Source organism: Berghia stephanieae, chromosome 14, assembly GCF_034508935.2.
Source record: "Berghia stephanieae isolate SIO BIC M18660-M18661 chromosome 14, UCSD_Bste_1.3, whole genome shotgun sequence".
Taxonomy (NCBI): Eukaryota; Metazoa; Mollusca; class Gastropoda; order Nudibranchia; family Aeolidiidae; genus Berghia; species Berghia stephanieae.
Window position 1 is genome coordinate 28,183,364 of NC_088373.1, and position 13,925 is coordinate 28,197,288.

The following is a 13,925-nucleotide window of genomic DNA, read 5'->3' on the forward strand; positions in this document are numbered from 1 at the left end:
TTTATGTCATTATGATAAATGATAAGAAATAAGATAATATATCCACATGCAGGACTAACGTGCACTCATAACACACAAACTGACACAGGCACACACACACACACACACACACACAGATGCACATGCATGCATACACATATCACATTTATACTCGACTCGAACACAATTTCGGAAATATATCACCATCGTAATTTTGCATTTGAATTCAACACAAATAGACATTGAGTTCTAGAAATAAAAAGAGGAGCAGGAAGAGGAGGAGGAGGAGGAGGATGAAGAAGAGGAAAAGGAGTTGTAGTAGTAGTAAATTTTAAAAATCTGAATAGTAGTAGTAGTAGTAGTAGTAGTAGTAGTAGTAGTAGTAGTAGTAGTAGTAGTAGTAGTAGTAGTAGTAGTAGTAGTAGTAGAAGTGGTAGAAGTTGTAGAAGTCATAGCAGTGGTAGTAACAAAAACGATAACAACAAACAATTATTGCATTCTTATAAAGAAACACAGATCATTCAAATCACAGGCATCGTCATCAACATCATCAATCATATCATCTCCCACTGCCACCAACTTCACCAGCATTCTAAATCATCCGTTCTGTTTCACAAAAGTTTCTAAGATATCCTCGGCCATTCTCAAATTGTTCTTGGACACCCGTAGAGCATCCAAGACCTGAAGGCGACTGAATCCTTTGGCAACTAGGATGGCGACGTGGTCCTCATTGACCCCACTGGACTGATCTTCCTTGTTTTCCTTGTTCAAGTCCTGGTTCTCACGAAGACCTTCTCGTCGTGGGGGAGCCGTTCTAAAGGGGAAAAAAAGAGTTAGAAGTTAGATAAAAAATAATCTGTGTATATTCTATTGTAGTGGAATAAGTAGTTCAGTGGGACAGTGTCAGGTCTTGTCATAAAACTCAAGCAATGTTGAGGGAAGTCAGGGATCTGGAGGGTAAGAATGGTCACAAAACTGAATGTTAGTCCAATCTACTGGAGTATGAATGAATTTCCTGCCATAAGAAGTGACGAATATTGAAAACATGATAGTTTTAATTGATGTTTAACATATAAACTTGGAACTGTTTGAAATGGAAACCTATTTTCATTTGATATCCAAGTCTCAACTTTCTCTCATAAAAAAATAAAATAAAAAAGAGAATTACAGTGGAAGGGAGTCAAATAGAGAAGTGAAGCATTTTCCAACAGCAGTCTTATTTATGTGTCTGTTACTTAACCCTCTCCTTATGAACAAATAGAAAATTGTCCTATTCGTCGGGGAACAACTAAAATATTTCTAATTCGGCCTTTTTTTTGGGGGAACATCAAAAGATGTTAAATCATTATAGATATCAAAATTTAACTTTCATACTAATGCTAACTTGTCTGATAACACTTCTCCCCCCCCCCCCCCCCTCCATTTTTGTCTTGGCTGGGTGTGATGTTTCAGGAAAAATGGTTGGTAAAGAGAGAGTTAACTTCTAAATATCTCACCCCGAGAATAAATAACAATAGGAAATGAAATGGAAGCTTCAATTTATTAAATGAAAACAGATACTGTGTAGACAGTTTTGTGTAAAGGTTTGAGTGTACTCCACTGTATTCGGTCCTATGATAGTCTCTGGATGATGAAAATGTTGCTGCTTGAAACTCGAAGAAATAAATAAAATAGAAAATAAAATAGAACCTTAAATTTATTCAACAAAGACAGATAATATGGACATTTTATCAATAAAACACGATGAGTGAAACATTAAGAACGAATCAGAGAACAATGCCATTCTCACATTTTATTATAGGTCTATGTATCCATAGATTACACTGAAAAACTCACAGTAATGAGGCCAAAGGCACATCATCAACAGGGATGTTGTTATTATTGTTGTTGTTATTGTTGCTGTTGTTGTCATTGTTGTTGCTGGCATTGGCTGTTGATGTCGTGGATGTTGTGGTGGTGGAAGTGGTGGGATTGGTGAAGTTGGCATTGCCGGGGATGGGAGGGCTGGAGTAAGTTGAGTTGAGACGGTAAAACTGAGGCTCCACAGGTTGGGGACTGGGAACTGTTGGTGAAAGAAAGAATAAGTCAAAAAGTAAAAATGGTTTCCTTTTCACATATACAGAGTAAATGAGCCAAACTGAGTATTACTGCTTATTCAATACATTTTAACAATCATATAATAATACATATTTAAAAAGGGTTTGATTATGATTCTGTTCTCAGTGAGTCAAAATCTAAATAATTTCAAATAGTCTCATAATTGTTCGAGATGTTAAACATATGTCACATAACACTGCCTTGAGGCATTTGGTCAACATATGAGATAGGACAAAACATATTTTCACAAAAGGATTATGATGCCTTTTAGAAATACCAATGGCAGGAAATGTTCCTTAGAGCTTCATGTTACTGCCCTCTTGGTGAATACAATTAGATTAAAAGGTATAATCACGACCTGTCGCAGGAAGCTAACAAAAATCTATATATTTTAGTTGAGAAAATCAGACTGAGAATAAAACAAATTGGAATTAAGCAAAACGTATCTTTAATTCTTATTTGTGTGAATCGTCACCTTCAAAAAAAATTTGAACTGATGTCCTGCACTTAAATGTGTACATGTGTCCATTTCTGGGTAAAATAACACATTTCCATTTAGTTTTATAAATAATTTTGATTTTAAAATCTGAATCTGGAACAAAAATCAGAATTTGGTAAAATTTGAGTCCTTAAAGACCTGTATAATAGTGCAGGTCTAGTGAAGTCTTAATATCTGTCTTAAAAGTCGATTTAAATGATATCTAAGAAATGTTATTTCTGAAGTGGAGTCTCTGGAGAGTCTCATTAAAAGGAGAAGATGGCAATGGTTGGGGCATGTCTGTCGCAGACCTGATGAAACACTGATAAGAAAGGCCCTGCGATGGACACCCCAAGGAAAGAGGAAGCGAGGCCGCCCCAGGGAGACTTGGAGACCTTACTGTAGAGAGTTACCTAAAGCAGAGAGGTCTGCCCCTTGAGATGGCCCCAAGAATAGCTGCTGATAGGACCAGGTGGAAATCCCTTGCATCGCCTGAAAGGCCAGCAGGCCCGGAAAGGATTGAGTGAGTGAGTAAGAAATGTTAGCCTTGCAGAAAGAGCCTTGTATTCGTGGTAAGCTTACCGGCAGGATGTATTCCTGGCAATGGACTGTCATATAAACACTCTTCCTGAGACTGGGTTACCGTTTCTTCTTGCGGTAATGGAGACCTGTTGTTGTTGTAACGGAGCTCTGCATATGAAACGCCTGTAAGAAGAATTTTTTGAGCTGAACACATGTTGACATTGGTCAAATAAAAAATTCTTAAAATGATAAATACTTTTTTTTTTAAATGAATAAAAAAGAAATTTTAAAAACTCAAATAACTTAATAAATTTCTACAAAATCTGAATTTGTGCATCTGTTATTAGAATGTGACATACTTGAGTTATTTCAGATTGAAAAAGAAAAATGAAGAAAAACGATGAACATTTATATAGTGCATTTATACAGGGGGTCCCTAGCCAACGGCACCATTTAACATGTAGATAAGACATGATGCCTGTTAGGAGATGACATTTTTTTTCCAACAAAGACAATGGCGTAAACAGCCAAGTATTTTTTTTACACCCAAGTAAGGTGAGAGAATGTGAGTAAAGAGCCTCTTCCAATGACTCAACTATGCGCCACTCAAACTCGAAACCTTAACCTTCTGATCTGAAGACGAGTGTCATACCAAGAGACCACATAACCACACAAAGAAAACAATGGGATAATTAACAGATTTTTGAATTAGAATTTATCCATGCTAGCAAACATCCAAGGAAAAGAAGAAAAAAAAGGAAGAAATATTTAAGAGAAATCATTAGAAATCGGTCTGAGAGAAATCAATCTTTGTATTTAGCAAGAAATCATTCAAAATCCAAACAGGGTATGGCAAAAGATTTCCCCCAAAAATGAAAACACTCAAAAAGTTATGATATGCAACACATTGTCTCAAAATAGTGTCATGTCAGGAAGTGTCGTACTCCAAAAAGTGAATTTAGAATTGAAATTAAGAAATACAAACTTCAATATTATTGCAATGTGAGAAATGGTATTTACTCTCCACTATAATGAATAGAGGAAGACAGAGGAAAGTGTGGCAGGATAACATTGAAGATTGGACAGGATTGACGTGGAACAATCTAATGAGGAAGGCCCAAGACCGTGATGAGTGGCGGCGAATCGTGAAGTCTGCATCCCGAGAGTCCCCCCGATGACCAACCGGTCATGGATAGAGTGAGTGAGAGTGAGTGAGATAATGAATAGAAATCAACTCCAAGTTTCATATTTGTGGCTAATAAACAACAATGTGAAATAAATGTAAGCTTCAATCTAATACATGAAAACAGACAAAATGGACGTTTCAGGTTTCCCCTTTATAAACAAAACAGGATGAATGAAACACTACAGATGTCTGTAGAAAAAAAATCTTACCAGTTCCCTGGGGTCGAGCAAAGTTGGAAGAAGGAGTAAGCTGGTCTGGAACTCTAGGATTATTGATGTTGGCATCGCTCGGCGGAGGCGGCAACTGTCGTCTGGATGACGAGATGCAATGAATGTAAAAGGGTCACAGGCATATCATATACACAAAAAAATTTATGGCTATTGATAGAATGAAGTTGACGTCACTCAAGTCTTTGTTATTGTTTTTTTGCAGTGGCTCAGCGGTACGGTCTTTGCTTCATACCCAAAAGGTACCGAGTTCGACTACCTGCCTCGTTGTGTGGCCTTGAGCAAGTCACCTCGCCCTAGCACACTTTGCAGCGCTGCACTGCAGTTGATGTCTGGGTTATTTCAGTTTCCCTTGGAATATACCCGAAAGACAAATTTACCCTTGGGGATGAATAAAGGGAATTTTAAAATTTATTTTATCTAATTTATTTTATGATGTGAAACTGATAATAGCAATAGTTTGGGATAGGACACTAGTCTATTGCAAAGGATTTTCCACAAGCTACCCAATCACTGCTGGGTGGACAGGGGGAGGGGATCGATCTCAGTCCATTTGCTTGTGAAACGAGTAATTTCCCAACGGAGCAATCAGGATCCCCTACAGTCAACAAATTAACAACTTGATGCCAATGATTTTGCAACAAACACCCATACTTCAGTAAGCATTTATATAATTCTTTCTTCATCCTTCAATACCTCTTTATATTTTAATGCCCCAGAGTGTTGGTTGGAGAATCATGGAGAATGTATCAGTTTAGCTTGAGATCTAAAAAGAGATATATATATATATATATATATATATGTAATAACTTTTGCCATTTTTCTTGTGTCTTTTACTTACAGTCCAAAACAGCAATGTAATTAAACAAAATATCTCAACAAAAAAAAAGAAAGAAATATATCAAAAGTTTGAGTCGCAGCCTGTGAACTTATAGTATCAGTGTTGATAACCATCAGAATAGAGGCAGTTAAATTTTATTTAGACTAAGATCCAAGAGTAAAAAGAAAACCCTGAAAAACCTGTGGATTTACAAATTTTCCCATTTAATTTTGGTTTAAAAATTTACTTTACATTGCCAATCCTGTATTGCTGTTGGTGCCTGAATTGAGAACTAAAAAGATATGGGACATAGAAAGAGATTCTAGTCACTTTTAATAATTGTTTATCACAACCACATTCGCTACTAACCTGGGAGGTTTGGGAGAACTTCCAGGGGAAGGAAGCGGTGAGGCTGTGCGTGGGGGGACAGGGGGTGGCATATCCGGCAAAAAGAGACCAGGCCTTTTAGAGACAGATGGAGAGTCAAACGGAGTGCTCGAACCTGTGCTGGACTGGAGAATATTTCAAAACAACACATAAATATATGAATAAATCCATTAATTTACAAAGCCATACATTAATAATTTTAAAAAACAAAACCATTATCCATAATTGTGTGTGATACTGGTATCTCATATAACGGATTATATGAAATTCCTACTACCTGTTTTACCACTACAGAAATTGGGATAAACTCCAGCTCATGAACCTTATCGAAAGGACAATTTTTTTTTCTCCCACCCTTGATTGTGAGCTTTTTGTTGTTGTTGTTGTTATGGAAATAGCCTGTTATTCATCACGGGTGCTCTTTTAAAGAGGCCCCAAGCCAGTACTGATGCTCGATGCTTTTCATGCAGAACAAGATGTGATGACTTCAAGATGCTATAACAATATTTTCCTTCTTCATAAAGAGAAACACTAACTGACTTGGAGATTTGTACAAGTACATATTGACAAATGTAATTGAATAACTAGAATTGATGGTTCGAGCTTTACTGAGCATTAACCAATCAGAACATTTCCTGGCGTTTAGCCTAGTCCATCCCCTTGACTAACTAACTATTTATTTCCAGTCAACAAAAATGTCTAGCATTAATTCCATGGCTGCCTTTAGTACATGCCCAACAGACAAACAGGTCAGTCTCACAGTTAGTGAGTATTTATCATAATATTTTGACACACTGGCGAAGGAATTGCATCTCAATTCCTGATGACAAAATGCATTTTTTTTATCGTCTGTGTTAAATTTGTGAATGATGCTCAGGATCTGTGGGCTGTTTGATTCATGTGATAGGCAAGTACTTAAGGTGGCTACGGCTCATCCATTCAGTTATCAGTTGTTATCAGGGGTAAAGTATACTTTATCTTTAATTTCAAGTCAAAAAAATAAAACATTTGGAATCTTACTTGACTGGTTTTAAGAAAATGTGTATGCACTGCATGTTGATTAAATAACCCGAGATTCATGGTATAAGATAATAGTTAAAAAGGCATTCATGTCAATAGCTTGCCAGGCATAGCAACAAGAGGTCAATGACAATAAATAATTAGGTGAAAGCATCAATCAATCTGATATGAGGGTACTTATAATCAGTCCTGACCCCCCCCCCCCCCTTCTCCCCTAAAAAATAATAAATAAATAAATAAATAAATAAAAATAATTAAAACAATAGAAATGTGGCAAAATACTCATTAATACATTATATTCAACAACAATAATAATGATGATGATGATGATGATGATAATAATGAAAATGACAATGATGATGATGAAATAATGATTATGAATGAATGAATGAAAACAGCAGGAATATCTCGACAACAACAAAGACTACAATATATAAATATCATACAGAAACCAAGACCAACAAATGCAATGAGCCAAAAAAAAAAAAAAAAAAAAAAAAAAAAAAAAAAAAAAAAAAAAAAAAAAAAAAAAACAGTTACCCAATCCTTACCCGAGTAGCAGTAGCTAGAGCTGACAGAGTCATCATGCCACCATCCTATATGTTGAAAGGACATGGAATAGAAAAAGCACATAGAAAGCAACATTGATAAATATGTACAGTTGTAGCCCCTAGCTTAAACTAGGTTTCCCATTCACTTTATCATGTTTTAAAATTCTTTTCCTAGAGCAATATGTATAAGGACGAAATAAAACCTTTTTCAAAAGGGATTTTAGTAACAATTTCTAAAAAAATATATAATCAAATAAAGATGATGAAAAAAAAAGAAAAAAAGAATAAGAGATTAATAAATTCAAAAAAATAATAACAAAATCTAGTCTGATATCAATTCCCTTTAATTTTTAAGTAAAATAAAATAACTGATGTATCCATCATCCCTGGGCGGTTGTGTCTGTTAGATCTAGTGGATAGTACTTTGGGTTAAACTAACATCCTATCCATATGGCAACAAGCAATTGCTATTGTCCGTTTCGTGGACCTTATGGATCTTAAGGACTTTGAGGGGAATGTTTAAAAAGAGGCCTTTAGGCCCTGTCTCATCTACTTAAAAATGAAACTCGAAGAAATGCAAAAATAGCTGCACCCATCTCATTGTCCTGGGTTAAATCTATGACCAATCACTTTGTCAATTGGATTCAATAGTCTGATGTCACGTATGCCCAGCAACGAGCAGCTTGGTTCTAAACACAGAAAATCAGTGCTTTTTATTCTTCATGCTGGCTAAAACTTTTTCACGTGTCATGTGATCAGAGTGTATAAAAGTCAAAATATGATCAGATTTATAATGTTTTTCTCCTCTGAATACACTTTTATGCTCGTCGGAGAAGTATTTCATAAGGGTGTCCGCCATTGTTCCAATAGTTTAGAACCAGTTACTAAGTTACTGTGCGTCATTATGAGGGAAGTGACGTCACAACCGTTGAAGCCTATTATATCAGAATCTGATCCTCAGTTGAGTAGATAATATCAACAAAAATTTCAACAATTTGCAACAAATATGCCTTAGAACCTTAAAATTTTATATTTCTCATTTCCAATCATAAAACTATTGTATTCAATGGAATAGAAGTCTTCAAAATGATCAAAGAAAAAATGAAAAGAGAGAGATAAAATAAAATAAGTAAAATACAAGTGTTTTCATTATAATTCACTTTACTGAGAAAGCGGGTGAAGTGTGCACAGATGATATTTGCAATGATGATTCAGCAAAGAGGTGTGTACCTTGTAAACAACCAAAGCATATTCACAGCATGGGAAAGACGCAAACACAGACATGAAAGCTAAGATTTATACAGTACACATTCAAATAAATAAAATAAATAAATGAATAAAGATGGCAATTTACATAGCGCATTTTCACAGATTAACCATGCTCTCTGTGCTTCACAATGTTTATCAGTTGCCGGTTAGGCATCCTTTTCATACTACAGTCCACTCCGGATAATCGCAACTTTCGGTTTATCGCAACATTTCCCAAGAAACGGAATTAATTCTATATAAAAGCCACTGATTAATTGCAACAAACTTTGGTTAATCGCAACAAATTTTCGACCTCAAAAGTGGTAATTTCAAGAAATAAATCAAACAAAATATCAATTTCATCATGGGTGAAATCGAGAGTGAGCGGGATTTAATGCTACAATAGTGTTACCACTCTATTAAAGACAAAGAAGGGCAGGGCTTTTCAGTATGGGGTTTGTAATGTAATCTGCGGCCATTAAATAGGAGGAGAGGGGGCTGGGCATAGTCTTGACAACAGGTAGACAATGCATGACAGTTGTAAGGAGAGACTGAGCGATGTCCTTTGTTTTGGGATTGACAACTGAGCATTGTGACCAACGAGTTTGGTGAAATGTCTCTCATCATGGCTAACCTCTTTGACTCTTACAAATTTTGAGAACAAAAGAGTGAAAGTTAATCCAACCTAAATAAGATGTCAACTTGCATCTAAGCTGATTTTGCTTGACAAAATCTATACAGGATTGCCATATAGTTTTTGTTTCAATAAAATTGCTGTCTGTGGTGGACTAAGAACAATATTTACAACAACTGGTTTGAATTTACCATATATGTGTAAAGTGTTGAAATATGGGACAAGAAGCCCAACTTCGGTTAATAGCAACTTCGGTTAATCGTAACATTTTCGCTGGTCCCAAGGTGTTGTGATTACAACATTCATCATTGCCTATTGACAGGTACCCATTCACACCTGAGTCGAGTGGCATGATGCATATAAAGTGCATTACCCAAGGACACAACATAGGGACCAGAATTTCCCAAGATCAGACACCCATCTGGCTACTGATCATGCTTCACATCGATTGACTTCAGCAACAAGATTAGCTACTGTACCGATGAGCCACCGAGCCACATAACCAAACATTTCTGACAAACAAAATTATTTTGTTAGATACCAGTCTTGCTGTAAGAGCTAAGAATAAAATTATGTAAATCTTTTCTTTAAAAATCCCAATTTGTAAGGAAAAAAATAATGTTTAGCCCAGTCCCATTGCCTCTAAGGCAAAAGCTCTATCTACAATCTATCAATTTCTTTGATATCAAATAAAATCAAACTGCAAAGTCTTCAATGGATTGTCCTGCCTTAATCCAGAAGTTTAACTTCTAAATATAATAATGCTTTGAAGAATAAAAACACTAAGTGCTAAATTAGAAATTAGGCTAAATAAATAAATAAATAAATAAATAAATAAATAAACGTGATTGAAAAAATTTTGACAACGACAATTAAATAAAAAGAAAAAGAAAGAAACAACATATAACAAAAGAAAAGAAAAAGGATAAAATTACTAAATGCTAAATTGGAAATTAGGCTTTAAATAAATAAATGAATAAATAAATAAATAAATAAATAAATAAATAAATAAATAAATAAATAAATAAATAAATAAATAAATAAATAAATAAATAAATAAATAAATAGATAAAAACCAAAAAAAAATTCAAAAGGGGGGGGGGAGAAGTGCTTACATCTTCCTCATCCATGTCGTGCGTAGGTGTGGTGGGTTGGTTGCAGCTGTCTTTATTCACAGGAACTGGCTTGACATTTCTTTCATCGAATGGATCAACGATGACTTGCTCTGTCCCTTTAATCTCACACCGACAGTAAGGACAGCCCTGGCCATCCAAATCCTGGAGACATAACAAGGACAGTGTGTCAATGAAACACAAAGAAAAGAAACTCTCAGTTTCAGTGTGAGTAAAATGAACTAACACTGATGACGATGATGATGAAGATGATAAGTCAAGGGACATAAAGCTCTTCAAACATACAAAATATTCCAGGTTTGGACTTTTAAAAATGTTTTACCAAAATGCTTTCCAGTCTTCTCATCTGACGAAATGTAAAAACAAAATATCATTTAATGTGCCACTGGCAACAAATGAAAAATCTGTTCGCAATCAAAGTGCTTTGATCTCTGTCCTTATTCATATATAGTGGATAGCAAAAGTATTTGACACATAGGTTTATCACAAATTTCTCAAAAACTAGTGAGCCAAATTTAACCAAACGTATACTCAATACGTTGTCCCATCTAAATTAGTAAAGGAAATTGAGAAAAATTTCGTTAACCACCTTTTATTAACAAAAAATCAAATTTAGCACATGTATTTGACACCTTTTTAGAAATATTAAGTTGCATATCCTCTGTTCCGCTTTACAGCCTCCAAATGGTTTTGATAGTTCTCCACAAGTTTTCCACAAGCACTTACTATTCCTCTTCGCAAACTTACTTCAATTCCTTGATATTATTCTTGTATGCACTATTAACTTTAAGGTTTAACAAAAATTCTCAATAAGCTTTAAATCAGGTGACTTGGCCAGGCCACTCCAGAACTTTAATCCTATTATCTTTAAACCACATCATTGTTATTTCTACTTTGTGCTTTAACATCACTGCCATTTCCTAAAGCTGTGGCACTTTTATAGAGATGTGTGGATAAAATGATCGTGCTGTTTACAGTTGTTGTTATAAGAAAATAAAATGATTTCATTGGTTGAGCTATTGATTACAACTCAAAATTAACTTTTCCCTCTGATCTTCGTCTTCTCTCATGACAAATTTTTTGGGTTAATTCAGGCTTCTACTTAACAAAGGCTATGCCAGGCCTGCCCAAAAAAGAGGAAATGGATGAATTTAAACAGCTTACCTGCCACTGAGTGAGACAAGGTGTACACAATAGGTGGCCACATGGTTCAAGTCGTATATCCTTGTCATTCTCAGCACATATCTTACACTGTTGGAAAGTGGAGCCCATTTCACAGTACAATTCATATTGCTCCTGGGTAGAGAGAGAGGCAGAAAAAAAGGTAGTTGTAAAACAAATACAAAACTAATAATAATAATAATAATAATAATAATAATAATAATAATAATAATAATAATAATAATAATATAATAATAATGATAATAATAATGATAATAATAATAATAATAATAATAATCATAATAATAATAATAATAATAATAATAATAATAATAATAATAATAATAATAATAATAATAATAATAATAACAATAATATTAATTAATAATAATAATAATAATAATAATAATAATAATAATAATAATAATAATAATAATAATAATAATAATAATAATAATAATAATAATAATAATAATAATAATAAACATTCCCACCAACCTGTGTGACCCTGATGTGATCCTCCTCGCTGTCAGCCACCAGAAAAGAGAGATCGGGATTGACATTACGACCATCTGGGTATAAAAAGCTAAAGGATGAAAAAAAAAAAATACAATAAAATAAAATATAAAATAACAATATTGAACCAATGGCCAAACCAAACAAATGTAACAAATTATCATTGATCATAATTTCAAAATTTGAATATGTTTAAACCAAGGACAAAAGGTTTTTACATTATAGTACACTCGTATTGCTCGTATTTTGACATTCTAACAGACTCTTTTTTTTCTTTGATTAAAAAAAAAAAATCTCTCTTTCTGTTATTTAACAATCAAGAATCATCAATCAAAAAATATACCAGGCATTTTTTAAATTACATTAGAGACACTAACGCTATGCATCTTCCATCAAATCTTTGTTAAGTTATAACTTCAGCAAACCTAACTTAAGCCATCAAGACAGTGTTGGTAACTTCAATGAAGTTCACGAATTATTATTTTATTAATAATCCCCTTTTGCTTTGGGGGAAAACCTAATTTTATTATAAGATAATAGCAAAAAAAAAATTATGAGGCTTCCCTACTAGCATATAAAAATAAAAATCCCACAGGAACTAAAAAAAAAAAGTTAATGTGTAATGATATCTATACCACAATGATAACGCTTAAGGTCAAAACATAAAATTTGATTCACTCTGCGTAAAACAAGATAAATATTGATGAGAAATAACATGGTGAGGTCATTGGAAGGGCCGGGTATAATTCAAGTATTTTTGAACTCCTGAGTTTAAAATTTTGTACTTGTTCCTAACACGCAATCCTAAGGTTGTGCAGCTGTTTTAGGAACTTCTTCCTAACACGCAATCCCAAGGCTGTGCAGCTGTTTTGAGAATTTGTTTGAAATTCTAAACATAGGAGTTCAAAAACACGACATCATTCCAATCTTGATGAAAATAGCAAGATGCAAAGTCATACTTGGCTACTTGAAATTTAGCAATCGACTTGTTATCATGGGCTGGAACTAGACAGCAGCTTTTATAACTTTAAGGGGAATAAATTTTCTCTTTACACTGAAGCAATGTTAGGAGGGAAAAAGTTCTCTCAGGCTGGGAACAAATTGTTGTGAAATCAAAATCCATAATTTTCTTCCATTTCTGTAAGTCTGTAATTGTTGACAAATTTCTGTAACAAATACGGACGATCAAGAAAAGTAGGCAGGTAGACAAAGTGAAAGATAAATAAGACCTGGTGTGTGTAGTGTGTGTGTGTGTATGTGTATGTCTGTATGTGTGTGTGTGTGTGTATGTGTGTGTGTGTGTGTGTGTGTAACTGAAACAGAAAGACAGTAGTTGTTTAGATGACTTACAATCCTTCCCTCTGTCCGTCTAGAAGAGCCTGGCATAGAGACTTGTTCTGTGGGATGGTCTGGAGAATCTGCTTGTCCATCGTCACATAGCCGATGGCCCACTGGCCCAGTCGTGTACAGCTCAGTCGGAACACATAGCTGGTGATGACGATGGATAAAAGTACACATTATGTGATAAAGTACACAAAATTCATGGCCCGATAGAGATTTTTAAAAAAAAGTTATTCTTCAGAGCCATTTGGCTGATGGAGAGGAGTATATCCCAGCTTCTATAGTATGAAACAGACAATAGCAGTTGCTTGCTATCCTTTGGATAGGAAGCTAGTCTATTGCAAAGTACTTTCCATCAGATCTAACAGGCCCAGCTACCCTATCACTGCTGGGTGGACAGGGAAGGGGTGGAAATAAATCTTGACTGCCCTGGATCGATCGCGGTCCCTCTGTGTGTGAAGTGAGTGCTCTACCAGCTGAGCTATCGGGACCCCCATCGGCAGTCGGGCAGCATCCAATTCTTGATAGTCCTTCACCTATTTGTATTAGGTCTAATGTCGGGTCACCTTTAATGATTTCTCTTAAATACTGTCCACTTACCAGGGATGTCCTTTAACATAAAAAA

The 13,925-nt window shown here is 34.8% G+C and overlaps 1 protein-coding gene across 1 annotated transcript in view; it reads right to left on the minus strand.

The window, feature by feature from the left end:
* Positions 1 to 323: 323 nt before the first annotated feature.
* LOC144959434 (E3 ubiquitin-protein ligase CBL-B-like) overlaps positions 324 to 13,925 on the minus strand; it is a 31,837-nt gene continuing 18,235 nt past the window's right edge. Inside the window, exons 4-13 of the mRNA XM_078892018.1 lie at positions 13,310 to 13,447; positions 11,942 to 12,029; positions 11,447 to 11,578; positions 10,265 to 10,426; positions 7,268 to 7,312; positions 5,679 to 5,821; positions 4,472 to 4,572; positions 3,137 to 3,259; positions 1,816 to 2,041; positions 324 to 793 (exon numbers count right to left, since the gene is read on the minus strand). Coding sequence (XP_078748144.1) covers positions 577 to 793; positions 1,816 to 2,041; positions 3,137 to 3,259; positions 4,472 to 4,572; positions 5,679 to 5,821; positions 7,268 to 7,312; positions 10,265 to 10,426; positions 11,447 to 11,578; positions 11,942 to 12,029; positions 13,310 to 13,447 — 1,375 coding nt within the window. The 3' untranslated portion in view covers positions 324 to 576. The remainder of the gene's footprint in view (positions 794 to 1,815; positions 2,042 to 3,136; positions 3,260 to 4,471; positions 4,573 to 5,678; positions 5,822 to 7,267; positions 7,313 to 10,264; positions 10,427 to 11,446; positions 11,579 to 11,941; positions 12,030 to 13,309; positions 13,448 to 13,925) is intronic.